This window comes from Culex quinquefasciatus, chromosome 1 (assembly GCF_015732765.1).
Source record: "Culex quinquefasciatus strain JHB chromosome 1, VPISU_Cqui_1.0_pri_paternal, whole genome shotgun sequence".
NCBI lineage: Eukaryota > Metazoa > Arthropoda > Insecta > Diptera > Culicidae > Culex > Culex quinquefasciatus.
Window position 1 is genome coordinate 104787402 of NC_051861.1, and position 25950 is coordinate 104813351.

The 25950-nt window shown below is 34.6% G+C and overlaps 1 protein-coding gene across 1 annotated transcript; it reads left to right on the forward strand.

The window, feature by feature from the left end:
• The first annotated feature begins 9899 nt into the window (after positions 1-9899).
• LOC6050630 (28S rRNA (cytosine-C(5))-methyltransferase) lies at positions 9900-18742 on the forward strand. Its single transcript, XM_001867166.2, has 4 exons — positions 9900-10087; positions 10152-10606; positions 11288-11544; positions 17558-18742. The coding sequence occupies exons 2-4, from the start codon at positions 10156-10158 to the stop codon at positions 18740-18742; spliced, it is 1893 nt and encodes a 630-aa protein (XP_001867201.2). The 5' UTR covers positions 9900-10087; positions 10152-10155.
• The last annotated feature ends 7208 nt before the right edge of the window (positions 18743-25950 follow it).

Consider the following 25950-nt stretch of genomic DNA (forward strand, 5'->3'; position numbering starts at 1 on the left):
ATGTTGGTGACTTGAGCAAAGTTGCAACTTGTTTTTGGGATCAGGACTGTTCAGAAAAAAATGTTGCCATCTAAAATATGACAAATTTCAATTAAATTTTTATCACAAAACCATGATTTCTATCAACTTTTATTCTAAAAAGCTGAGTTTTACATAGTGACCCATTTTTTTCATGTTTTTACAAATTAAATGGAAAAGTATGCGAAAAATAGAAGTTTTAATTTAATTTGGAAATTATTATCGCACGTTAATTATCACTGCATATTGTATGAAAATTAATTCAATTCGTAAACCGGATTACATTTTTATGAACAATTTTGTAGCTAAGGGTCAAGGTTAGATCTTAAATTTGAGAATTTGAGTGTAAACGTTTAAACAAATAAAAAATGAATGCTGCAAGCTTTACTCGTGATTTCCGTTGATCTGATTTATGAATAAATATTTTTAACATTTAAATCAAGTTTCGAGTTTATCACCCGTGTATTGTTCAAATCTAAATATATTTACTTGGATTTTACTTTTTTTGTTCAAAACAAGTTTTAAGAATAATTTAATTTTAGGTTTGTTTTGTGAACTATTTGAATTACTTTAAAAGAAAAATAGCATAAAATTAAATTGCACAAAACTTGATTTTTTTTTTAAAGTGTTACGGCGGAAGGGCGACCGACGCGGTCAATAAAAGGCGATTTAGATTTACTTAATATAGTGCTTTATGACGTTTCGCGTACGCACACTAGCGCACCATTTGGTTTTGCTGGCTGACAAAATTTAACCTCACTTTATTTTCGTGTACGTACACGCAATACATACGCACTTAAATTACTCTATAAAGCGCGTGTATTTACTTCGGTAACTTTTCAAGAATAAGGTGAAGTGAAGCTTCCCTACAAAACAGCGTTTGACAGTTAGCGCCGTGGAAAGCGCGCACTGGCGGCACACAAAAGTGGGGGCCTACAGGATGCAAGGGGTTGCACACACAATATTTTTAACAATGTAAATCGATCAAAAGATTTCGAGACAGGTTAGGTGTTTTTATATTGAAAATATGTTTTTTAATCTAGGCTTTTTATCGAAATATGCCTATATCTTGAAAAAGCGCACTTTATAAAAATATGTAATGTCTTGTTTGTTTGTTTCTGAAAATTAACTTCAAATTTGTATACGACGATAATTTCCAAAAATAATCATTTTTTTAAGTCCATAACATTGGTACTACGTAAGAGTTGCATTGTTGATTTGATTTTGGTTAACCGCGGTGGATTTTCGTTGGCGTCGCACTGTCAACAATTGATTGCGGTAGAACGCGGTGGATAATTCTCCACCACAGTTTTTTGTGTAGTTAAAGTTGGTGGATTTTTGACAGTTCGACTTATTTGAAAAGGACAAAAAAAAACTCCAGAACACAACTCAGGTTTTCTAGTCAGAAATTTACCAACACCTTCAAAGTATGTGCAGCTGGACGTTTGTTTGCATCAGATTTCCTATCTCTTTCTAGCAAAAGTTTTTTTTGTCAGGCGACTTCTTGCTGTTTTGTTTTACTTACCGCCCGATATTTCAGCCAACATATTTCGCAGGGCTGTGACAGCTCGAGATTGATCTTTGTTTGCATCAGGACACTGTGACGAGACGTTCGTCAATTTTGGGTTAAATTATATGTTTTTTCACTGGGCCTCACGACGTTCTAGCAGGATTCTAGCATAGTTCTTACATAGCTTGATATTCTTAGAGCATTCTAGCAGAAATGTTCTACCATTCTAGCAGGATTCTGACAGAATCAGCTCTGCTAGAATATTTCGTGACAGGGAAGATGCATTATTTGATCCCCTGAACCAACACCGAATATCAAAAACATTCGAAAATAAAGAATATCTATTTGGGTAATTTGATGTATTGCTTATTGCGAGATAAAATCACTTTTCTCCTGCGCTGTGCATGAACTACCGCGGTATAAAAATCAGCAAGTTGAACTGAAATTCTACGTTGATTTGGTTGTCAACTTGGTTTGCTTTGAATATTTCCCAAAAAGTCAGCGAGCGAGTTGTGGCGCTATAACCACGGCAAATAGTGTCCAGGGCATTCGTGGAAATACAATGTCCCATCCCAGAGGGTCCCGGAGTACCAAATCTTCTTAGCATGGTGCTCCCAACGAATACAACCAAAATCTCGGAGCGTATGGTGGTGTGTCCCCACGCTTCTTCCTCCCCTGTCGATTCAGAATTGTGTTGTTGTTCGAACACTCCGTGCTCAAACTCAACCCAATTACGGGTCATCTCTGCGATACGGCTTTACGCAGTAGGCCTGGCCGCTTTAACGCTTGTGATGTTTCAATGCATTTGAATGCAATGGCGCACTACAAATGTTAATAAATGACAAGAAGAGTGCTAGGCGTCATCTAACCTAAGGCACTCTCCAGGATCCCTTCGAAAGATTGGCTGCGCTAGGGTCTGATTAGATTAGATTAGATTAGAATATTTCCCAAAAAGTCAGCTGAAATCTCATGGCAACCTTTGACAACAGCCAAAAGTTTGTTCTGCGGTTGTCATGCGACCATTTTCCTGCAGTCGTATTACGCGCTGGAACTCTAATTATTGACGCCCGCAGTTATACAAAACAAGACAAAAAAATCAGAAAAATTGAAACAAATTAAAAAATTGGTAATAAGTAAAAAAACAAACAACAGTTTTAAAAAGAATAACACCAACTAATTACATTTTTCACCGCACTTAGTGGAATTTAGTTATTACAATTTTTTTATCTGTAAATACAACTGACCCATCCCTACCCTCTACCCAAACGAAACCCGAAGAGCTTAAGGTAAACTCCGGAGCGCAGTTTGGCTCGAAATACACGAACGGACTTCCTTACAGTTTGGTGGTGCTGCTACTGCTGCTGCAGGAGGTGAACATGCAAATATCGTGCGCCGTCGTCGTTGCTGGCCACATGGTTAGGACGAAACTTGGTTGGTGGGGAAAACTGGGTCACATCATCATATTCAGTACCAACGCCACCACCACCACCACCGGCATTCCCATGTGGGCCTGGAAATTAAAACTTTTTCCGTCGCGTTCTCTGTCTTGGTTGCCGCTTAAGGCCTGGCTTTTTCCGGTGTTGTAGGTCAGCAAGAAATGGCAAAATTGCACCCAGCAAACACCAACAGGAAAAAAAACAGGAATAAACCAAAGGCAAAAGCAAACCACCATTACGAGAGATGTGGTGCAGCTAATGGGGAAAAGTTTTCGCTTTAAAAGCTTTTTCAAAGTCAATTTATTTCGGATTGAGACGTGACCTACCTCAGCCGGATGTACCCGTACGGTGATACTGGAGACCATGGATAATGTGCCCCTGTGGGATGTGTTCTATGGCCGGGACTGGACATGTGATCTACTACAGCTGTTTAGGCTATTGGTGATTAAGGAGCAGCCAGGAGGAAACAAACTTCCAATTTGACATCATATATCTTGCGACTATACTGTTGATCAAAATACTGTTTAGGGAACATTTTTTTTTGTGTGAAGAGCCTTTCAACCACTGCGACCAATGAGAGAAATATGGAAGGAAATCAGTTATTTCTGATAACAGTGATTTTTTTTTAGTTTCGTAACTTCGATCGAATAATTTAGAGCAATTTGCAAATTAAAAAAGAGAAGAACACCTTTTTCTGCAGCTTACAATGTCTCTTATTTTGACCTTCACAAATCCACAAAATTCGGTTTCTATCCTAAGATATTCAATTAAAACTGTAAAAACTCCGTGCATTGTTGTCACTCTTCACGCGAAAGATATACGTCGTATATGAAAATAGCTGTAAATGCGACGACTGGCCAATGGGGTTTCAGGTCAGAACGAGTTTGACACACGTACATTCCCGACTACTGTAAATATTTTAAAATACAACTCGGGACTCCAGCAATAAAATTCAACCAAACTGAATGGTCAACCAAACAAAACTTGTTTGTTATTTTTTGTTTAGGCCCTTGCAAATATTTTGAAAATATCGAGGTATTGACGGATTTTTTTCCCCAAAAAAAATGTTTTTGTGGGACTGTACATTGGAATTTTATGAAAATTTAAAATGTTTTCAATGGAGTTCAAACATGCTAAATAAGATTATAAACGCGGGAAAATGCATTTCAACTGGTTTTAGCTGGTAAAACTTTAATTTTCGAAACAATATTTTTTTGCCCCCTGATTTTTCAGGCCAACTTTGAAGGGGGGAGGGGGGGGGGCACATAAACTTTGAAAAATATTTGCAAATTGCCTCTAAATGTTTTTTTTTTTGATTATATGAATATAACATTTTGCATCTTTGGTTTCTTCATACAAATTTGGGAAATTTTCTGACCAATTTGGAATCTTCGGTAAAGTTGTAGGTTAGGACTTTTCAGAAGAAAAAAGGGGACCGTCATCTTTGGCGAATCGGGACTACAGTCTGAATAGGGACAGCAGGTTTTCGAGCACTTAAAAGTTTCAAATTTGGAAATCGATGCACTATTTTTGTACGTATTGTACTTGTTCTATCTGAAACTAATCAAAAATATCCAAATACTGTTACAAGGCTAAATCCGTCGGCTAAAACAGTTGTCCTGATTCGCCCCAGATGACAGTACATGGAAAAAATACCTATTTTTCATTTATTTTTTATTTAAAACGTGATTTTGATGAAGTTAACCCTCTTCGTTATTACATTTTTTTTGTATGTTTTTGTAGATCAAAAGATTCGAGATTTGAATTGTTTAAAAATAGTGATTATTCAATTTCATCAAATTAATAAGTAAGTCAAGTTTCGCATCTCTTTGAAAGAATATTTCGGAATTTTAAAATCATGACTAATATTTTAAAAGCGCGTATGATTTGGTTCTTTCTTTTTTCAAAAAAAAAATATAAAATTTGGCATATTTGTCGAGACGCACCACAACTTCAGCAACTGTCAAAGTTCAACTTTCAAATAGTAAACTTTTTCGCATTAAATTCAGACGGTTTGAAGCGAGGTTTGAAGGCAAATTTGCCCACTCACTGAACATAAAAATCTAAAAAAACTCTAAGCCGTTTTGATGAAATGATAATCGGGTCCTAAAATGATTGCTTAGATTGCTGATATTATTGTTTACAGCGATAAAGCTTATTTTTCTGACTACAATGACCCTTTGTACGACCACAAAGAGTTTAAAATGGATTTTCAAATCAATTTTGAAAAATTAACCTCACGGTCCTTCTTGACAGAAAAGCTCCTACTTGACAGCTCGTTCCAAGGGGACCATAGTTGATCCATCGAAAAAATGTTGTCTAGTAATTTTTTTTTGCATAAAAATGAAAAACCGTTTTTTACCGTTGTACATAAAAATTGACATAGGGCTTTAGTACCCAATTTAAAGTTTTTTTTTTCAACAACTCATCGCACAATTTTAGCGGCACATGTCAGGCTGACTTTTGGTAAAGCAAAATCATTCCCTGCCAAACTTTTAACCGACATTGCATGTGAAAATTAATCGCACCAAAAAATTTCTTCTTTGGTTAATGGTTGGAGTCTTGAGAATATTCGCGTGAATTATTTCAACAATAGTTCGCTCATTGGCCGCTAGGGGCGCTGAGGAAAAAGAGCTAAACACGTACACTGCTAAACTGCATCACACAATGTTCAGTTCACTTTTACACAATTGGGTCCTAATCTCGGTCCTAATATTGTTCACAACGATAAAGCTTCTTTTTCTGAGTACAATGACACTTTACGACCGCAAAAGATTTAAATGGATTTTAAATCAATTTAAGAAAACTAACTTCGCTGCCTTTTTTACAGAAAAAGGTCCTACTTGACAGCTCGTTCCAAGGGGACCATAAGGCTTTCTAGGCCCAGTGAAAAAAATATAATTTAACTCAAAAATGACGAACTCCTCGTCACAGTGTCCTGATGCAAACAATGATCGACCCGGTCGGAAAATAATCTGGTAAATTTGAGTGTCTGGCGCAGGCGGACGTTTGTCGTGCAGTTCAGACACACTTGGCACACTTCTTTTAGCCAGGTTTCACGTGACGCCCGACGAATCTGGCGAAAATCTGGCGGAATTATTCACAGCTGTCTGGCACAAAAACCAATCGGTTCAATCGGTTGAACCGTGCACGACCGGTTTGTTGCATATTCGCCAGAATTCTGGCAACAATCTTGGGCCAGTCGGGGGGGAAATCTGCCAGACGTCTTGCGCAGCTAAGCGCAGTGCCCAAGACAAAACGCCCGCCAGGCGCCCCCCCTTCCTGTCTGGGGAGCTGTAGTTGTCACAGCCCTGCGAAGTATGTTGGCTGACATATCGGGCAGTCAGTCAAATAAACCAGCTAGAAGTCGCTTGACAAAAAAATTTTGCTAGAAAGAGATAGGAAACCTGATGCAAACAAACGTCCAGCTGTCATGTAAACATATTTTGAATGTGTTGGTAAATTTCTGACCAGAAAGCCTCATAGTTGATTCATCGAAAAAATGTTGTGTTGTCATTGTGGTTTTTGTGGTTTGGTTGAGCGTTTTAACAGAATGCATTACTACCCGGTCAGAAATGGCGGACGCATTTTTGGCGTTCGTCTGGGGGCTTGCGCCAGCCATCCGGCAGAATTTCCCCCATATTTGCCCCATATTTCTGCCATGATTTCTGGCGAATATGACCCAAACCGGTCGTGCACGGTTCAACCGATTGAACCGGTTGATTTTGATGCCAGACAGCTGGCTGAAATTTTGCCCGACTTTCGCCAGATTCGTCTGGCGGTACGCAAAACTTGGCTAAGTGTGCCAAGTGTGTTTGTGAACTGCACGACAAACGCGCCAAAAACTCAAATTTACCAGTGGGTAGGTTCGGGTTTGGCTGAATTTGAGTGATTTTAAATCATAACATTGTTATTTTAAACGTGCGTGTAGTTTTGACTGTTCAAAAATCAGTGCACGCACGTTAAAAATCACTCAGTTTCCGTTAAAACGGAACCCACTTAGAAATGAGTTAAGAGGGCATCTGTCAGATTTGAGAGAATTTCACTCAGATCTGGAAAACAATTTGTTTATAATTTATAAGCGGAATCTTATTGAAATCGCGAAATCGCATAAACAATGAAAATACATTGTTTATGCTTACAATTATGACACACATTCTATAATTATGAATAAAAAAATGTTTAGCCCAAAAATAATGCAAGTGAAAATTTTAAATACAGTATGTAAAAAAAGTATTTACACCCCTTATGCACATTTTGTGATGAAACATGTAACAATTTAAAGTTTGACAGAAACCTAGTACTACGTTTTTTTTCAGAAACTCATGCCGAACATTTTGCTACAAAAAGCTCATGAAAAGATGTTTTCTATAAAAAGTTATATAACAAATACTATTACAAAAATAAAAAATGTGCAAAAAAAGTTTGTACACCTTTCGAAAAATTAACATAAATCCAGTCTCCCAACTCCAAATAGGCATCCTTGACTGATTAAAAAATAATTTGGATTCGCAATTCGCAATTTCGCAATTTTCAGTGTAAGAACGGGCCTTGACCGATCTTATGCACTAGGTTCCCGACGAACACGCACTGCCCTTACACCTACATCTCACCCTTGCTCTGAGTCAGTACGAGCAGCACGCTAGAACACGCTTTGAGTGTTCGTGCCAGGCATGCACACCTTCTTTTCCGGTTACGCATTTTAACTCGGCCGGGGGTGGTACATTACGTTGGGTTTGATGTAAGTATAAGCGCCTAACCATTTAAAGTGTGCCTAACAACTTTCATTAAAGCAAAGACTGTTTTATTTTTAGTTTGAATTCAAAAACTAATTGTTATTTACTGTGTATTGTTTTCTCCTGAAATCTTTCCTAGTGTTGAGTCGTGTTTATATGTTGGTATTTCTTTTGTCGCGGTGTTTTGTTACAATTTTTGGTCCTAAGCATTTTATAAAAGTTTTTCAAAAGTACAATAGTAATATTTGTGTTAATTCTTTGATCATTCCAAAAATTGAGTAAGGGCTCGAACCTCATTTGGTTGAAGAAAAGGGTGAAGATTGAAAACAATGGACAGTGAAAGAAATATACTATGTAAAGAATCAATAGTAAAAGAAAGATAGTAATTTATTAAGTAGATAATGAAATTAACAATAGTTAATAACAAGAGGTAACAATGTGGTTAAGGTGTTAAGTGCAATTTATAGGGCAGATGAAAAATTATTCAAATAGATAAATAAAGATAAACAAAATTGACATCGCTGCCAAATTAAGGAAAAACAGACAGTTTGTTACAGCAGCATCAATTGGTAAAATAGAGTGGAAAAGCGTTGAGAAATAAGAGAATCAAATGAGTAAAATCGAAATCAAATGGAGTAAACAGAAGTTAACAGAAGCCGCGTTAGAAAATCAGTGAAATAAAAAAAACAGAAGATAGGTGGTAGATGAAATAGAATGAAGAGAAACCCCGTTGTGCGATGTTTCAGGTACATCCACAGCAGTTGACTCAACATACTGCGAATCAAAACAATACCGTCTACAATCACAAATTACATCCCTTTCCCACATTGTCGCGCCCCTTTCTTTTAGCCGTCTCGACTTTGACCCGCGGTGGTCAAAGGTTTACGATCCGTTTCCACAGGCCACCAGCTAGGTCATCATGAAAACCAAGCCAACGTGGAGGTAAGAAAATAGGACACTTGCAAGGAACCAGAGCTATACTGTCTTGATCAAGAAATGATCTAACAGGACTACGGGCGTAGTCAGTGACGCTCCTTCCAGGATGTTCCTCACCTGAGCGTCAACTGAAGAGGTATCATCAGAATCATTCGCACTTGGCCTGCATTAAAAAAATAATTTGGATTGAATATAAAGTTTACTAACTACTTAGTATAAATGTTTATATAACTCTGGAAATTCTATATAAAACTTATCTAAACTTAATTTTGCAAACTTTCAATTTAACTAAATGTCAATATATTACCATAGAATTGCTAAATAAACATTTTAGAGTAGGAATAACACTGTTTTGGGGGTCTTTGTATGGATAGAATAAATTTTTCGTTGGAATTTCGTACCAACCCGGAATTACGTCGTCGAAAAATCCGCCAGCATCCGAACCGGTCCACAATTCACAAGTCAAACTATGTAGCATCGGAAAGGGCATAAAATTTCCAATCTTTTGATACCCATACATCCAGGTTTTCTCCAAAATCACATAAAAATGGTAATAACTCCTCAATAAAGGCTCAAAAAAAATTGCTGTCTTCGGCAAAGATGTGTAACTTTATGTCATAAACAACTCTTCAGAACATAATAGGCCGCTAAAATGCTAACATATTGAGTTATCACCAAAAAAATGCTTTTTTGGACCATTTTTGCAAAAACGGCGTATATCTCGAGTAGATTAAGAGCTACAAATTTTTCGCTTTCGACAAACTTTCATGAAATTTTCTCCTCTACAACTTTGCCGAAGACACCAAAGCCATACAACGTCATCCAACAAAGTTAGTTTTTGGTTGACACCCTGGAAGGTCGTCACCCTGTAAGTCAATAACTTTCAAAGATAGCCCTTATCAAGTACAACAACTCTTCGGAAGACACCATTTGGCTAGGACGTAAAATAAAGGAGTTATCAATTTATTCCACTTAATTTTGCCATTCCGAACACTGTGCACTGTGTCGAACGGACAATCTTGTTCTTAGCTTAACCCTTTGGGTAACGATGGATTTAGACTTGAAAAAAAAGAGCGGAAGTAACCCTCAAAAAGTGTTTTCCTTAAGATGACAGATAAAGGGTAAATTGAACCCTTTTTTAGAGTACTTCTGATTTTGAGTGTAGATGCACACAAGTTTGGATATAAGTAATTTATACCTAATTCGAGTTTTGCGTGTGACCACACCCGCAATCTTCTTTTCACCGGGTTGTGAGCAATTGTCATTCTCTGTTTTGATTTGTTTTGCACAAAACATGGGCTGATGGTGGAACGGGCGGAACGTCTTTAAAAAAAAATCAACTAAATTTGCAGTTTTTTCGAGTGTTTTGTAGTTTTCTATAACCACCAGTGTCTTCCGAGCTTGTTCCAGCGCTATTCTTTGCAAGGCAAACCGCAATTTTGAGCATAAACGTAAGTATCTTCCCCACAACATGGAACCGACTTCGAATCACGTGTTTACACCTGCCCGCTTCAGCAGAATGGTCGTAGAGCAAGATTCAAGCCCTCCGGCAGTGGACGGCGCCGGCCAGCAAGATAAGCCGCAGCAGCGCCGCCACAAGATCCCCGTCCCGACCAACTACCGGTCCGCGTCCAAGATTTTGCGCCTGGTCGTCGAGGAACGGCGCAACGTAAAATCGCTCGTTCTGGAAGATAAGCACCTGCGCAAGGGCAAGGGGTTGGCCATGATGGACTTGATTTTGGTCAATTTGACGCAGATTAAGGATTTGGTGAGGCGGACGGAGTTGTTGGAGAAGGAGCCCCGGCTGAACCCGTGGCTGGCGACGGTGCTGGTGGCGGAGCTGATCTTCGGGCGGAAGGAGCTGACGGGGGACTCGCTGCCGGTGCAGTGCGTCCGGCGCTACCGGGAGGCTCTGCAGGAGGCGCTGACCACGTCGGAAGTGGCGCCGGCCAAGCAGCTCGACTTTAAAGGTACGCGTGTCGCGTTTCGCCTGTCCTAAGGGAAGTCTTTTCTCCGTTTTGCTTGCAGATTTGTAGCCGGTCCACACCACCATGGGGAAGAAAAATAAGAGCAAAGCCGCGTTGAACTCGTCCGCGGACGTGCCGGCAACGAAACAAACCCAGGAGGAACTGACGCCGCCGCAGACATCGCCCGCCGTCAACGAACCGTTCGAAATTCCGCTCCACTCGAAGCAGGCCGCCTTTGCCCTGCTCTGGCTTCTGGTCTACAGCTTTTTCATGTTCACGCTTCCGTTTGTGGCGTTCTACGGCACGAAGCACATCCTGGCGGACCACTTCCACGTGACAGGGTTCCCCAACACGTGCGGCTCGGTGCTGGCGGCCGTGCTGACCGTGAACGTGATTATAATTCTGTACGCGTTGCGTGGGTTCCGCGAGGCCGAGGAGGACGAACGGGAGCGGAAGCGGAACGAATCGACGACGACGGTGGCGACGAGTGGTGAAGAGTCGAAGAAGATCAAATGATGAAATATTCCAGTATTTGAGAGTTTTAGAGCGTGTGTGGCGTAGAATTTTTTGGCTAGTGAATAAAAAGAGAAAAGACTTCCCTCTTGATCGAGAATTTCATTAAACCAAATCTCGTAGGTAAATCGTACAAACAAGACTCTCACAACACTTACTTTGCCTCTTTAGAACCGCGGTACGTGCGCATCAACGTGAACATGCTGGCGCCGCCCGGGGCCATCCGGCTGCTGCAGGAGGAGGGCTGGGTGCTGGTGGACGAGGAGTTTGCCAGCTACGCTGAGTACCTGGAGCGGGTGCGCAACCTGGGCGATTCGGAGTTTTTGGTGGACTTTCACTTCAAGGAGATGCTCGTGTTTCCGAACAGTGCGAAAAATTACTGGGCCCGGGCGACGGACCACAAGCAGAAGTTTGTGCTGCAGAATAAGGTGAGTGAGCGGCGATTTCTATGCCAACGGTGATTATTGCACCCGATCGTAATTTATCGACTCTCGATCGTAACCATCGACAAATAGTCGTATGTGTGCTATCATGTGACACGTTCGATCATTTTACAGCAGACGTGTCGTAAGACGAAATTACGATGGACGATCGAGAATATTTCGATATCATTTTGAAGCTTGTTTTCACAAGTTCAAAAAATTGGAAATATTTTTTTAAGATTTCAAAAAAGTTAAAATATCTTAAAGATTAAAAAAACAAAAGCTTGAAAAATCTTAAATATATCTATTTTTTACTTTATATCTCTTATTGCATTTATTTTTTGTTTCCTATTTTTTCAAAAAAATAAGGATTCAAGAAATAAATAAAAATAATATTTCAGAACTTATATCAATTTTAAAAAAATAAAAATATAAAAATAACCAAATAAAATAATTTTTTTACTCATAAATTTAAGAAATTAATAAAAAAAGAGTCAAATATCTAAAATATAACAATATAAAAAAAATTATTTAAAAAAATCTGAAACAAACCTACTTTCTTTAATACTTGTTTTTTAGGGCCGTTGCAAGTTTTTTTTTAAGTTTATGTCCCTCGACTCAGGCCAAAAAATAAATAAAAAAGAGGTAAAAAACTGAAGGGCCGCGATGTCAACATTTGAATGAAAAAAGGGTTTTAAAATGCATTATACACTTGTCCAGTTGTTATGCAATCATTAGTTTCGAAAATTTCTAAGTATTGGCGAAAATTTTATTTTTTATTATACAATAAACATTTTAAAATTAAAAATGATCGAAATTTATTTAAAAAGGAAAAACATAACCAAAAAAAAAAATATTTTTAATGCAATTGTTAGAAATTTCTAAAATCTTGAACATTTAAAAAATTTCTGAAATTGAAAAATGTATAAAAAGCTGCAATTTAAAAAAAAATCTGAAAATTTGATTTTTTTTTAAATTAAGTTGAGGCACATAATTAAAAAAAAAAATCATCAACAACTAGTGTAAAATACATTTTAAAACACTTTTTCCATGCAAATGTTGAAACTATGGCATGTTATTTTAATATTTATATTTTTAGATTAATAACATTTAAAAATTTTAAAATGATTGATAACATTTTTAATAAATTCTTGAGGTCATGCATGAAACAAATAAAAAAACAATTCTCATTTCTGATTTTTAAATGAAAATAAAAAAAGATTTTAGGCCGATGCAAATATTTAAAAAAGTTTTTGTCCCTCTTAAATATCAAGCCATAGTCTTCACATTTAAATAAAAAAAGTGTTTTAAAATGCATTTTACACTAGTTTAGTTTCATTAGTTTTTAAAAAATCTAAGATCTGACAAAAACAAAAATTGTATCGAAAAAAAAAAGATTTTGCATCGAAAATTTTCAAAAAATCTTAAGATTTTTTAATAAACCCAAACATGCTAAAAATGATTTTAAATGCAGAAGAATGTATTTTAATTTGATTTCAGTTGGTTGCACTTGAATTTTCATTGAAATTTTGAAGTTTATTGTAAAATATTTTTTTGTCCCCTGATTTTTCGGGCCAATTTTGAAGGGGGGGGGGGGGGGGGGGACAAAAACTTTTAAAAATATTTGTACCAGCCTTAGAAGTTAAAAAAAAACTTGAAAGAAGAAATAATGTTCGTTTATTTTTTTTTAGAAATATGCAGGGTGGCCACTCATGTCGGGAAATCGGGAAAGTCGGGAAAAAGTCTGGAATTCGCCAAAATCCGCCAAAAATCGGGAAAAAGTCGGGAATTTATGATTTTTTGTCAAAAAGTCGGGAAAAGTCGGGAATTCTGAGCATACTTGTTTGAAAATTATTTTTAACTCTTGAATAATTTTGTAATATTTTGTACAATTTTCTAATTGAATTCACTCACTTCTGCTCTAGTAACTTACTTTAAATTTAAGGTTCTTTTCACTATTTCATATATATTTGAGTATGGAAAAGCTGTTTAAGACATTATGAATATTGTATTTTTTTATGAATCAAATGATCACTATTAATTTTTGTTCATAAAACAAGAAGTAAAGTTAATGAAAAACTAATATAAAAATATAGCCTAATGGCCAGCTTAGAATTATGATTCTATTTCATTTTGTCACATGATTGAATATTTAAACTTGAGTTTGGCAATGGTTTATTTTAGGTAAATATTTGTAATTGTTTAACTAAATTCATTATAAAATATATTTTTTTTCCCAAATGTTGCCCTTGAACTTTTTTTTTTGTTAGTATGGGTAAATTACCTACAATCGATAAAGCTTGATTTTCAGTTTGCGGAAAACTTAAATATCGAATAAAATCCAAAATTGAAAAACTTTTTTACGTTTAGAAAACATAAAGAAAATATTGAATTTGCAAACAAAACTAATTCAAGAAATTTTGAGTTATTGCTTAATTGTTTAAAAAATTGTCTCTTCAAACATTTTGCTTAAAATAAGTGGGAAAACAAAAAATCATATCCAACTGAATTTTCATTGAAAAAAAATACAGTTAAATACTGCATACCATACCGATAAATTAACATTGATTAAAAAAACCAATATCAAAAATTACAAAATTAAAAAGGGAAATTGGCAAAAACATTTTCTTTTTTGAATTCCTTGATTTTTTTCTAAATCCTTTTAATGAATAATAACAGCAATTATGTTTTAATCATTCTTTGATTTAAAATGATGATGAAGTTAAACAAAAATATCAAAAACTATACTGCCGTTCTACGCATAATTGTCCCATGTCATTTTTGGACGATTCTGACATTTTATCATTTTCAAGCTTAGTTTTACGTATACTTTCAGAAAAACACATAAAATCTAGTTCTTTGTTTAGAAAATCATTGAAAACAACACCAAGTCTGTTTGTCCCATCGTTGACTTTCGACGCATAATTGTCCCACTATTTATTTTCTATCACGAAATCATGAGTTTTACGATGTATTTCATCTTGTTTACATGTTTACCTGCAAGAGAATTACAAATAAGGGTGATACAATGTTAACCAGGGTGATTAGGGACATGTAAAGCGAATATGGACCCACGGGACAATTATGCGTAGAAACACAGAAATTGATCGAAAAATTTCAATCGCGTTTTTCTCAGTTGCCCTTTTTCGAACATGGGACAATTATGCGTAGAACGGCAGTATACGTTTGCCAATTTAAACAAATACCATGAAAGTTATAAGTATTGTAGAACTTTTGATTTTTTTTTTCAAAGACTAATTGTTTGTGTTTCTACTCTGAATCATTATAATGAAATTACATTTTTGAAGTTTTCTTTATTTGTTGTTTAGTTTCTGTATTTACAAAAAATACCTACATTTGAGTTTTTTTTAAATTCATTGAGATTTTTTTTTTCGGTGGTCAATATTGACTTTTCTTATAGAAAGTTTTGTGTTTGAAATCATTTTTAAATAATATTTTTGTTAGTCAATGATAGGAACATGATTCTTATGACCATACGAAAATTATAGGCTAGATTTGGAAATTTTGATATTTGGGTCATATATGACCCATCAGGCTCGAAAGGGTTAAATAAGAAATGCCTATTTTTTGAGCATTTTGGAAAAGTCTGGAAAAAAGTCGGGAAAAAGTCGGGAATTTGAAAATGGAGTTTGAGTGGTCACCCTGAATATAATATGTATAATAACGAAAATCGAAATAATTAAAAAATGTTAAAATTCTGACATTGAAAAAAATATAAAGAAACATTAAAATAAGAAATCCTAAAAAAATCAAATTCTAGAAAACTCAATTATGCTCCAAAATAATATAAATCTAAATAATTGACAAAATCCCATAAATCTTAAAATTTTCTAATTTTGAAAAAAAATAATTTGGAATAAAAATTATTTATTTTGAAAATCCCTCGTTTTTTATATCTTTATTTTTTGATGATTTTAAAATTTTTGAATTTTAATCATTTGAATGGTTAAAAAAATCTTGTAATTCTATAAGGTTTGTTAATTTAACAATTTTTGAAATTTGATTATCACAAAATTCCGGATAAAGGGCCAACCATACACCACGAACCAAGTAGCAATCAAAGCGTGAGAGGGTGAGGGGGGAAGGGGGTCTCAAATAAAAAAAAACATGTCCACGCGTTTTACTTCTGGACTTTAATCGAGGTTTAACACAATCAAGTCTGGGCTAGACAAAATTTGGAATTAAAATACATCCTAATGATGAAGAGTTTCTTTATTTCAGAGAAAATTTAAAATAATGGAAATTCTAAAAGTTTTGCAATTATTTAAAAAATAAAATTTAAAAAGATTTTATTAAGTTCTACGTTAAAAAAAAACAAAATTTAAAATAAATTTCAAAAAAACAATAAAGCTTGAAAGTATTAAATAATCATTTTTTTTAATTCAAAAATCACAATTTTTAAAGGGGTTTTTAAAGATAAACTTAAAAAATATTTGCAGGTTCAAAAATAAACAATCTTAACAATCTAAAAATAAAAATAAAGATGCAGACTTAATTTTTGTAACTAATTTAAAAGATTTTAAAAACGTCAAAAATTAAAAAAAAACTCATGATTATTTTTAAAAATGTAATACTTTCGCAAATAGATTTTTTTAAATCAAATAATTTAAAATAATAAAAACTTATAAACAAAATTTTAAATAAAAAATTCCAGAAATTTTTTTTCAAATTATTTAGTTCGTTGCAAATGATTTTTCGAGTTTTGTGCCGCTCCCTTTCTTCAAAATCAGCTCAAAAATAAAGAAATATTTTTTAGAAAACATTCATTTTTTATTAAAAAAAGTGGTTTGAAATACATATTTCTGCGTTGATCATGATTTAGCATGTTTGGGCACATCAACAATTTAATTTAAGAAAACAATCGAATCGAAATGAAAAAAAAAAACAAGGTAAAGTTTAAATGCATCCAACCCTTAATCCTTAAACCAGTAATAAAGACAGCTAGAAGTCGCATGACAAAAAAAAACTTTTGCTAGAAAGAGAAAGCAGATCTGATGGCAACAAACCCGCAGCTGCCATGTAAACATACTTTGAATGTATTGGTTAATTTCTGTCTAGAAAGCCTTATAATCAAGCCTGAGCTAAACGAAATAAAAAAAAACGAAATTAAAATAAATCAAAATAATTATGCATTTCGTAATTAGTTTTTTTTTTTAAATTTGTTCAAATTTAGATAAAAAAAATCAAAAATATTGAACTTTTCCATCTTTTTAATTAATTTTCAATTTCAATTTGTGTTTTATTAGAATTTAGCAGTTCTGTTCCAGGATGTTACATTTGCAATTCAGAGATTTGGAGAACCTGTCAACTGAGATCAATTCATACGCCTTTGCAGGGAGGGTACATATTTCTACGTTTAGATTTTGCTAGCTGAGTGCTCTTTTAGGGAAAATAAATTTTGGAAAAAAAACCCTTGATCTATGGTCTTTTTAATTATAATTAAAAAAAATCATGTCGGCAAACATTTTTTTAAAGAAATCAATAGAAAAATCGATAAAGTTTAAACATTTAAAATATTTCTAAAATCAAAAAGAATGAACTTAAAATAATGTGGATTTCAAAAATTTTAAGACTCAAAAATTTCTTAGAAAAAATTAAGAAAAATAATTTAAAGTTTAAAAATTAAAAAAAAAATCAGAAATTAATTAAATAATTTTTAAAGATATTTTGAAAATCTAGTAACTTTTTTTCAACAATTTAAGCCAGGCTCCAATTGTTCACAAACTGGATTCCCCTCCCTTAGAAGTGTGGGTTTGAAATAAAAAAAAAGTGTCCACGTAGTTTATGAATAGTCCTTAATCGAGGCTTCAAACAATCAAGTCTGGACCTAATTTATTTAGGTTCCTACATCCCGTAACTGCTATTCAAATTTTGGTCGTAATTTCTCCATGGTTGATCGAAATCTTATTATCGAGAAAACTCGATCGTGAGTCTTGAAATTACGATGAAAATATAACGAATGAATGCAATAATAACAACGTACATTCTCCTCCCACAGGCCTGCCTGCTTCCAACTTACCTGCTGAACCCGGCCAAGAAGAGCGTCGTGATGGACATGTGCGCCGCGCCGGGCCTCAAAACCACCCACCTGGCGAACCTGATGAAGAACAAGGGCCGCGTGTACGCCGTCGAGCGGGACGCCAACCGGTACAAACTGCTGTGCGACTATTCCGCCGACTTTGGCGTCATCAAAACCATCAACGACGACTGCCTGCTGGTCGGGGACGAGCAAGCCCCCGGCGTTGAATACATCCTGCTCGATCCGAGCTGTTCCGGCTCCGGCATGGTGGACCGGCTCAAGCTGAACGAGGAAATCGACAAGCAGCGGCTGTACCGACTCGGTGGCCTCCAGTACAAACTGCTGACGCACGCCATGAACGCCTTCCCGGCCGCCAAACGGATCGTCTACTCGACCTGTTCGATCTTCCCCGAGGAGAACGAAGCGATCGTGCAGGGCGCGCTGCGTCACAACGGCCACTGGAAGCTGGTGGACGCGAAGGCCGCCCTCGGCAAGGAGTGGCACAACGTGGGCTCGCCGGACTATCCCGGCATCGGCGAGAAGTGTCTGTACGCGCGGCCCGAGAGTGACCTCACCATCGGCATGTTTGTGGCCGTGCTGGAGCGGTGCGAGGGCGAGGACGAGGTCAACGAGGTCTATCTGGCGCACGAGAAGCAAAAGGACAGCTACGAGAAGCTGGCGAGGATCGGCAAGGACGGCGGCGGGAAGGAGAAGGGGAAGCGGCGGAGGAAGCAGGAGGAGCAGGAAGTGGCTGGCGAGGAGGAAGAGGGCTCACAAGCTGCTCCTGAAGAAAACGTGAATGAGGATGAGCCGAGTAAGAAAAAGAAGAAGAAAAAGTCGAAAGAACTGGTTGAAGAAGAGAATCAACAAGCAGAAGAGGTCGCCGAAGCTCAGCAGGAGGATAGCTCTCTAAAAAAGAAAAAGAAGAAAGACAAGAAGGTAGAATCTGCAGTTGAAGAGCAAGACGTGGCCATGCCTGAAGATTGTACACAGGATGACGACGATAAGATCAGTAAGAAAAAGAAAAAGAAGAATAAGAATAAGGAAGTTGAGGAACCGGAAGTGGTTCCCGAAGAGAGCACTGTTGACGAACAGGATGTTTCTTCAGTTAAGAAAAAGAAGAAGAAGAATAAGGACAAAAGTGTCGAAGAAATCGTTGAATAAAACGATAAGTGTTTGATGCCAATAAAATGCAATTTTCCATAAAACTTTTTTATTATTTGTGATGACTGTAAAAGGGTTGAAAGTACGATTTACGAAATTTTCGATTTTTTTGTATTTTTATTTGACTAAAACTATGACCAAATAAGCTATTTTGCGTCATTGGTTCACATACAAGTTCATACAATTTTGGCTGCTGTCCATACAAAATGGTATGTAAATATTGAAACAGCTGTAACTTTTGAGAATTTTCTGATCTTTGGCGTCTTCGGCAAAGTTGTAGGTATTGTTGTGACTTTTGAGAAAAAATAGGTACATGGAAATTTTTTTGGATCAACTTTTTTCACTAAAACTCAATTTCCCAAAATAGGTAATGTTTGATTTTCGAGATTTTTGATATGTTTTAGGGACAACAAATCCGCAGCCATTGAGATGGTCAAATCTCGCCGAGTTATGAATTTTGAAAATAGTGATTTTTCGAAGTTTTATGCAAAAACAAGTTTGACATTACTTTTTAATGCAAAATTGAATTTGCAATCGAAAAGTACTTTACAGATTTTTGATAAAGGGCTCCGTTTTCAGATATAGCCACCGAAAGTTTGATTTTAGCGAAATATTTGCAGTTTTTCAATTTTTAAAAATAGTGACCATGAGTGACCATTTCTAAAAATATTTTTTTTGAAAAGTTCAGAAAATTTGCTATAGAATTGTCTAAGAGACATTGAAGATCCGACCTCTGGTTGCTGAGATAGAGCCGCTTTAAGAAAAAGAAACACAAAAATTGAAGTTTTCTTAATCTCACCAAAACAACCCACCTTTTTCTAATGACGATATCTCAGCAATTAATGGTCTGATTTTCAATGTTAATATATGAAACATTCGTGAAATTTTCCGATCTTTTCGAAAAAAATATTTTGAAAATTTTTAAATCAAGACTAACATTTTAAAAGGCCCAAATATTGAATATTACGCCCATTTAAAATGCTAGTCTTGATTTAAAAATTTTCAAAATATTTTTTTCGAAAAGATCGGAAAATTTCACGAATGTTTTATGTATTTACATTGAAAATCGGACCATTAATTGCTGAGATAACGTCATTAGAAAATGGTGGGCTGATTGGGTGAGACTTAGAAAACTTCAATTTTCGTGTTTCTTTTTCTTTAAGCCGCTGTATTTCAGCAACCAGAGGTCCAATCTTCAATGTCTCTTAGACAATTTTATAGCAAATTTTCTAAACTTTGCAAAAAAAATATTTTTAGAAATGGTCACTCATGGTCACTATTTTTATAAATTGAAAAACTGCAAATATTTCGCTAAAATCAAACTTTCGGTGGCTATATCTTGAAAACGGAGCCCTTTATCAAAAAATCTGTAAAGTACTTTTCGATTGCAAATTCAATTTTGCATTAAAAAGTAATGTCAAACTTGTTTTTGCATAAAACTTCGATTTTTTCCAAAAATCACGATTTTTTCAAAAAATCATAACTCGGCGGCAGATTTTTTGACCATGTTTCTCTATGGCTCAAAAGTTGCGGATTTGTTGTCCCCTAAAACATATCAAAAAATCTCGAAAATCAAAACATACGTACCTATTTTGGGAAATTGAGTTTTAGTGAAAAAAAAAGTTGATAAAGAAATTTCCAAAAAAAATTTCCATGTACCTATTTTTTTCTCAAAAGTCCACAACAATACCTACAACTTTGCCGAAGACGCCAAATTGATCAGAAAATTCACTCAAAAGTTACAGCTGTTTCAATATTTACATACCATTTTTGTATGGACAGCAGCCAAAATTGTATGGAGACTTGTATGGGTGAACCAATGACGCAAAATAGCTTATTTGGTCATAGGAAAGGCCCCACAAAGTTTTAGTCAAATAAAAAAATACAAAAAATAAAAATGGTCGAAATCGGCCGATTTCGTAGAGAGTTGTTCTTCCTCCCTTATTTGTACTTTCAACCCTTTTACAGTCATCACAAATAATAAAAAAAAAGTTTTATGGAAAATTGCATTTTATTGGCATCAAACACTTATCGTTTTTATTCAACGATTTCTTCGACACTTTTGTCCTTATTCTTCTTCTTCTTTTTCTTAACTGAAGAAACATCCTGTTCATCAACAGTGCTCTCTTCGGGAACCACTTCCGGTTCCTCAACTTCCTTATTCTTATTCTTCTTTTTCTTTTTCTTACTGATCTTATCGTCGTCATCCTGTGTACAGTAACCTTGGGCGAATACGGTGGGGCGAAAATGTAGGCACGCTCTTCAAAAAGGCGTAATTTCTTTTTCTCAATTTTTAATAGCAAAAACACCTTAATTAATTTCAAATTGCTCTCTACGATGAAATTATTGCTCTTTTCTATTACGTTTTGAGAAAATTGATAGTTTTCATGCTTTTTTTTGTGGAAATAGGAATTGATCGAAATTGCAAAATTTTGAATGTTGCGTTGTGATTATTGCATTCGATCGTAATATTTCGATCGTAATTTCTCGACTCACGATCGAGATTTCTCGATCGTAATATTACGATCGTAATTTCTCGATGGTAAGTCGTAATATGTCGATGGTAAGTCGTAATTTGTCGATAGTAGATTGAGATCATTCGATCGTAATTTCTCGATCTACCATTGACAAATTACGACTAACGATCGAGAAAATCTCGATACGTGTTTTTTTTAAATTCAAGTATTCAAAAATTTGATTTTTTTTAAAAAGTTTCAAAAAAAATTAAAAATATCAAAAAATTAAACAACTTTAAACATTTATGAAGTTTCAAAAATTTTAAAAGATTCAAAAAATTTAAAACTTTTAAAAATTTCAAAATTTTAAAATTTTTAAAAAATTAAAAAAAAAAAATCAAAAATTTCAAAGATTTCAGAAATTGAATTTGAAAAATTAAAAAATTACAAAAATTTCACAAAAATTTCAAAAACATACCTACATAAAAATTTAAAATTTTTTAATTTTTTTTGAAATTTTTAAAAATGTTAAAATTTTGAAATTTTAAAATTTTTTGAAATTTTAGAAATTTTATTAAATTTTAGAAATTTTAGAAAGTTTTATTTTTTTTGAAATTTTTCAAATTTTTCAAATTTTTGAAATTTTGAAAAGTTTTGAAATATTTGAAATTTTTAAAATTTTTGAAATTTTTGAAATTTTTAAAATTTTTGAAATTTTTGAAATTTTTGAAATTTTTGAAATTTTTGAAATTTTTGAAATTTTAGAAATTTTAAAAATTTTAGAAATTTTAGAAATTTTAAAATTTTTTGAAATTTTAGAAATTTTAGAAATTTTTAAATCTTTTGAAATTTTTGAAATTTTTCAAAATTTTGAAATTTTGAAAAGTTTTGAAATTTTTGAAATTTTTAAAATTTTTAAAATTTTTGAAATTTTTGAAATTTTTGAAATTTTTGAAATTTTTGAAATTTTTGAAATTTTTGAAATTTTTGAAATTTTTGAAATTTTTGAAATTTTGGATTTTTTTTTGATATTCCGTTTAAATTTAAAAAAATATTCATAAAATGGTATTACAAATTACGATCGTAATTTCTCGATCCACGATCGAGATTTCTCAACAGTAAAATTACGATCGTAATTTCTCGATGGTAAGTCGTAATTTGTCGATGGTAGATCGAGATTTGTCGATGGTAAGTCGTAATCTCACTATTGAGAAATCTCGATCGTGAGTCGACAAATTACGATCGTAATATTACGATCGAATGCAATAATCACCACGTTGATTTTCCCGAAACGGCAGGATCGTAGGTTTCGCCCTTTTGAAATGTTGTTACTGAATTGTTGTAAAATAGTGAAATCATGTACTCAAAATGGTTTGACCTCGTTTTTGCCTTCCTCACCTCAATGAGGAAAGGCTATAAATCACTCGAAAAATGAACTTCTTTATTCGACCTCGTAGACCCACCTTCACATATACCTATCGACTCAGAATCAAATTCTGGACAAATGTCTGTGCGTGTGTATGTCTGTAAGTCCGTGCACCGAAAAATATGCACACGATTATCTCCGGACTCTCTGAACCAATTTGGGCCGTTCTGGTCTCATTCGATTCGTCTTAGGGTCCCACAAGACCCTAGTTAATATTATAAAGTTTAGAAAATTACTTCAAAAGTTATGCTAAAAAAACGATACTAGCTAAACTTCGGAAGATTGTAAAAAGGGTGGTTTTTGTAAGAAAACCTGTTTTGCTATATATTGTTAGAAAGGTAATTGAAAGACCTTTCCAACGAGTTCAAAAGGTTGAAGATCTGACAACCCCATCAAAAGTTATGAGCACGTAAGTGTTATTTATACACTTTTTTGAGGCCGGATCTCAAATATTTTGATGATAAAGTTGTCCGGATCTATCATGCGACCTATCGTTAGAAAGGTAATCAAAAGATCTTTCCAACGAGCTCAAAAGATTTTAAAATCTGACAACCCTATCAAAAGTTTTAAGTACTTTACTGCCCCTGATCGCATAAATGTCCCATATGCATTTTCATCGATTTCGAGTTATTGATGCAGTTTGATTGAAAATTGTGTGCTCTTTCGAAAGAGCCTATAAAATCCAGTACTTTGTTCTAGAAATCAAGAGGAAATCCAGTTTTTTCGCGAAAATTTAACACGTAGCCTTATGGATGGGACAAACTTCAAATGCGTTTTTCTCAGCTTGCTGTTTTTGCATATGAGACATTTATGCGAACATGGGCAGTTTAGTGTTTTCAATTCACTTTTTTTTTAGGTCGGATCTGAGATTTTTGGATAAAAATAAGTGTTATTTATACACATTTTTATGAATACGAGGAAGGCACCAACCATTAAGTAACGTTTTTAAAATAAAGTCATTCAAAGTTTAATTTTGTCCGAAAAAGTCTAGCTTATTGATTTCGAAAAAAGTGTCCATGATTGTCCATTCCTGATTTTTTTTTCCAAAAAGTTCCCTATACTTTCGTCTAAAAAACAGTGAAAATTGGACCACTGGTTGCTGAGATAATCTGGAGAGTTCCTTGAAATTCACTAAAACCAAGTACACCAACGAGTAGAGCAACTTTTTGTGAACGTTTCTGTTTATTTTCACTTTTATTAAAAGTTATGCTATTCCTTTTACAAGCATTTAAAAAAAAATATTTCAAAAATGCATTCTAATCAGTCGAGTGCCTTGGGCCACGCCCATTTTTCTATTTTCAGCTTAGTTCTTTTTTTCTTCCAACGCTCTTTTGGGTCTGCTTAGTGCTGCCAAAATTGGTGAAATTTTAAGCGAACACTCACGAAAAGTAGCATTTGTAGAGAAAGTTTCCTGGCATCACTGGCTTCCTCCAACAGGCGCTGCTGGTGGTGTTGGTAGCGGTCACCCTTTGTTCTTTATTTGCCTTCGATTCTCGCTCGGTTTTCTTCAGCTTTCGATTGGAATGGGTGGTCAAAATTGAAACGTCAAAAGACTTAGCGCGTTTGTTTTTTTTATGGCGCTTGCTAATTATTTACATGATTCGGGATTATTTTTCAAGGGAGTGACTAACTAATGTGCAAAAGAACATGTTGCCAGTACTTGGAAGCAACTTTATATCTTAAGCGCTTTGAAATCGTTAGCGCAAGTGAAAAGATATTGATGACGACTTTCGCTAAGCAGTTAAGCTCTCATCTTGCTTGTGGATGTGTGTGCCACCAAAATGATGAGAATTGGTCTCGCAAAATAGAAACTATGATCAAAAGTGCATTGAATTTGATCTTTTTGGCCAGTAAGTAGCATACATTTGCGTGCTTACTCGAGGCGGTGCTGTTGCTGGTAAATTTATAACCTAAATAGTATTTTTGTAGCTTTAATCGAGCATCAAACCGACGACACGACAAGCCACTCGCTTCCGAAAAGTGGGTCCCAAATCGGCTTACCCCTCCGGTTCCTCGGGAACTGGAAACGTCAAATTGAATTTTCTACAAAAAATGATTGTTTTGGCAGCACTTCTGTACTTGACGTTTAGAAATGTCATTTATTTTCTGTCATCAGTCGTCGGTTCAACTTTTTTGAACCCCCCTTTACAGTTTCGAAAAGTAGAACTTTTTTTTAACTTTTCAAGACTGTATTGAATTAAAACGTATTAATTTTCCATTCTGTTATTTTGGTAGGGAAAAGTAGGCCGTTTAGTTTCTCCAGAAGGACAGGAAAACTTGACAGTTTCACAGCGGAATTGCAAAAATGTCTGTTTCAGAAGTATTTGTTTAGGGAAACAAAAACGATTATTTCATTGTATGGAAAAATAAATTAACTTACGAAAAGTTGAAATTTAATGCATCGTTATTGAGTACTGGAAATTTTAATCACGAATATAATCTAATTTGAGTCGTTGAGGTTCGATATGACTTCACAAATTCTTCAAGTAGAATCTTCTTTAGAAGATTTTGAATATCTTTGTTAAGTTATGGGTAAGGCCGTTGCAAAAAAAATGTCAAAGTTTAAGTTGGGCCTAATATTTTTTTTTCGAATGACTTTAAAATTTTAACAAAATTTTGAGTGCAATCAGCTGAAACTTTTTAAAATGCATTGTTGTTTGTTAACATTTTCAACATGTTTAAGTTCGTTTACAACTATTTTGAATTTTTGTGAAATTCCGTTGTGCAGCACTGCAAAATGTTTTTTTTGCCAAAACAAAAAAAGTAGTACATATGTAGATATTTTTAATACTAATTATTGCAAAACAATAGGGCAAGTGTAAAATGTATTTTAAAATACTTTATCATTAAAGTGTCAATACCATGGTTTGTGATTTAAATTTTTATTCTTTTTTTTTTTATTATTTGCCCCTCTTCCCCTCGACTTCAACCAAAGTCGAGGGTCATAAACTTTCAAAAATATTTGCAACGACCTTATCATAATTTCCAAAAACCATGGGCAATTTCACCTCAATCGTGCAAACTTGAAATCTGGAGTTTTGTTTTAAAAGGTACTATAAACCAAATTTTAAATTTTTGCTTTTTGGGTGTTTTTAGAACCGCCTTATTGGACCTTTTAAAAAAACTCTGGAAATTAAATTTAAAATTTTGATTTCCCAGAAAAAAAATTCAAAATATCTCAATTTTTAGCAAATTTTTTACTACATTTTTTCGATTTTATTAGAAATTTCTCCATAAATGTCGCTAAAAATCGATGGTTTCCGAATTTACCAGATTTCTTGTGTTCTATATGAAGTCCTAACTTCATGGCCTACCGTTGCAAATAT

Coding starts and splice junctions, on each gene's coding strand:
- LOC6050630 (XM_001867166.2), top strand. CDS start 10,156: ATGGTCGTAGAGCAAGATTCAAGCCCTCCGGCAGTGGACGGCGCCGGC. Junction 10,607..11,287: donor CAAGCAGCTCGACTTTAAAG/GTACGCGTGTCG, acceptor TTGCCTCTTTAG/AACCGCGGTACGTGCGCATC. Junction 11,545..17,557: donor AGTTTGTGCTGCAGAATAAG/GTGAGTGAGCGG, acceptor CTCCTCCCACAG/GCCTGCCTGCTTCCAACTTA.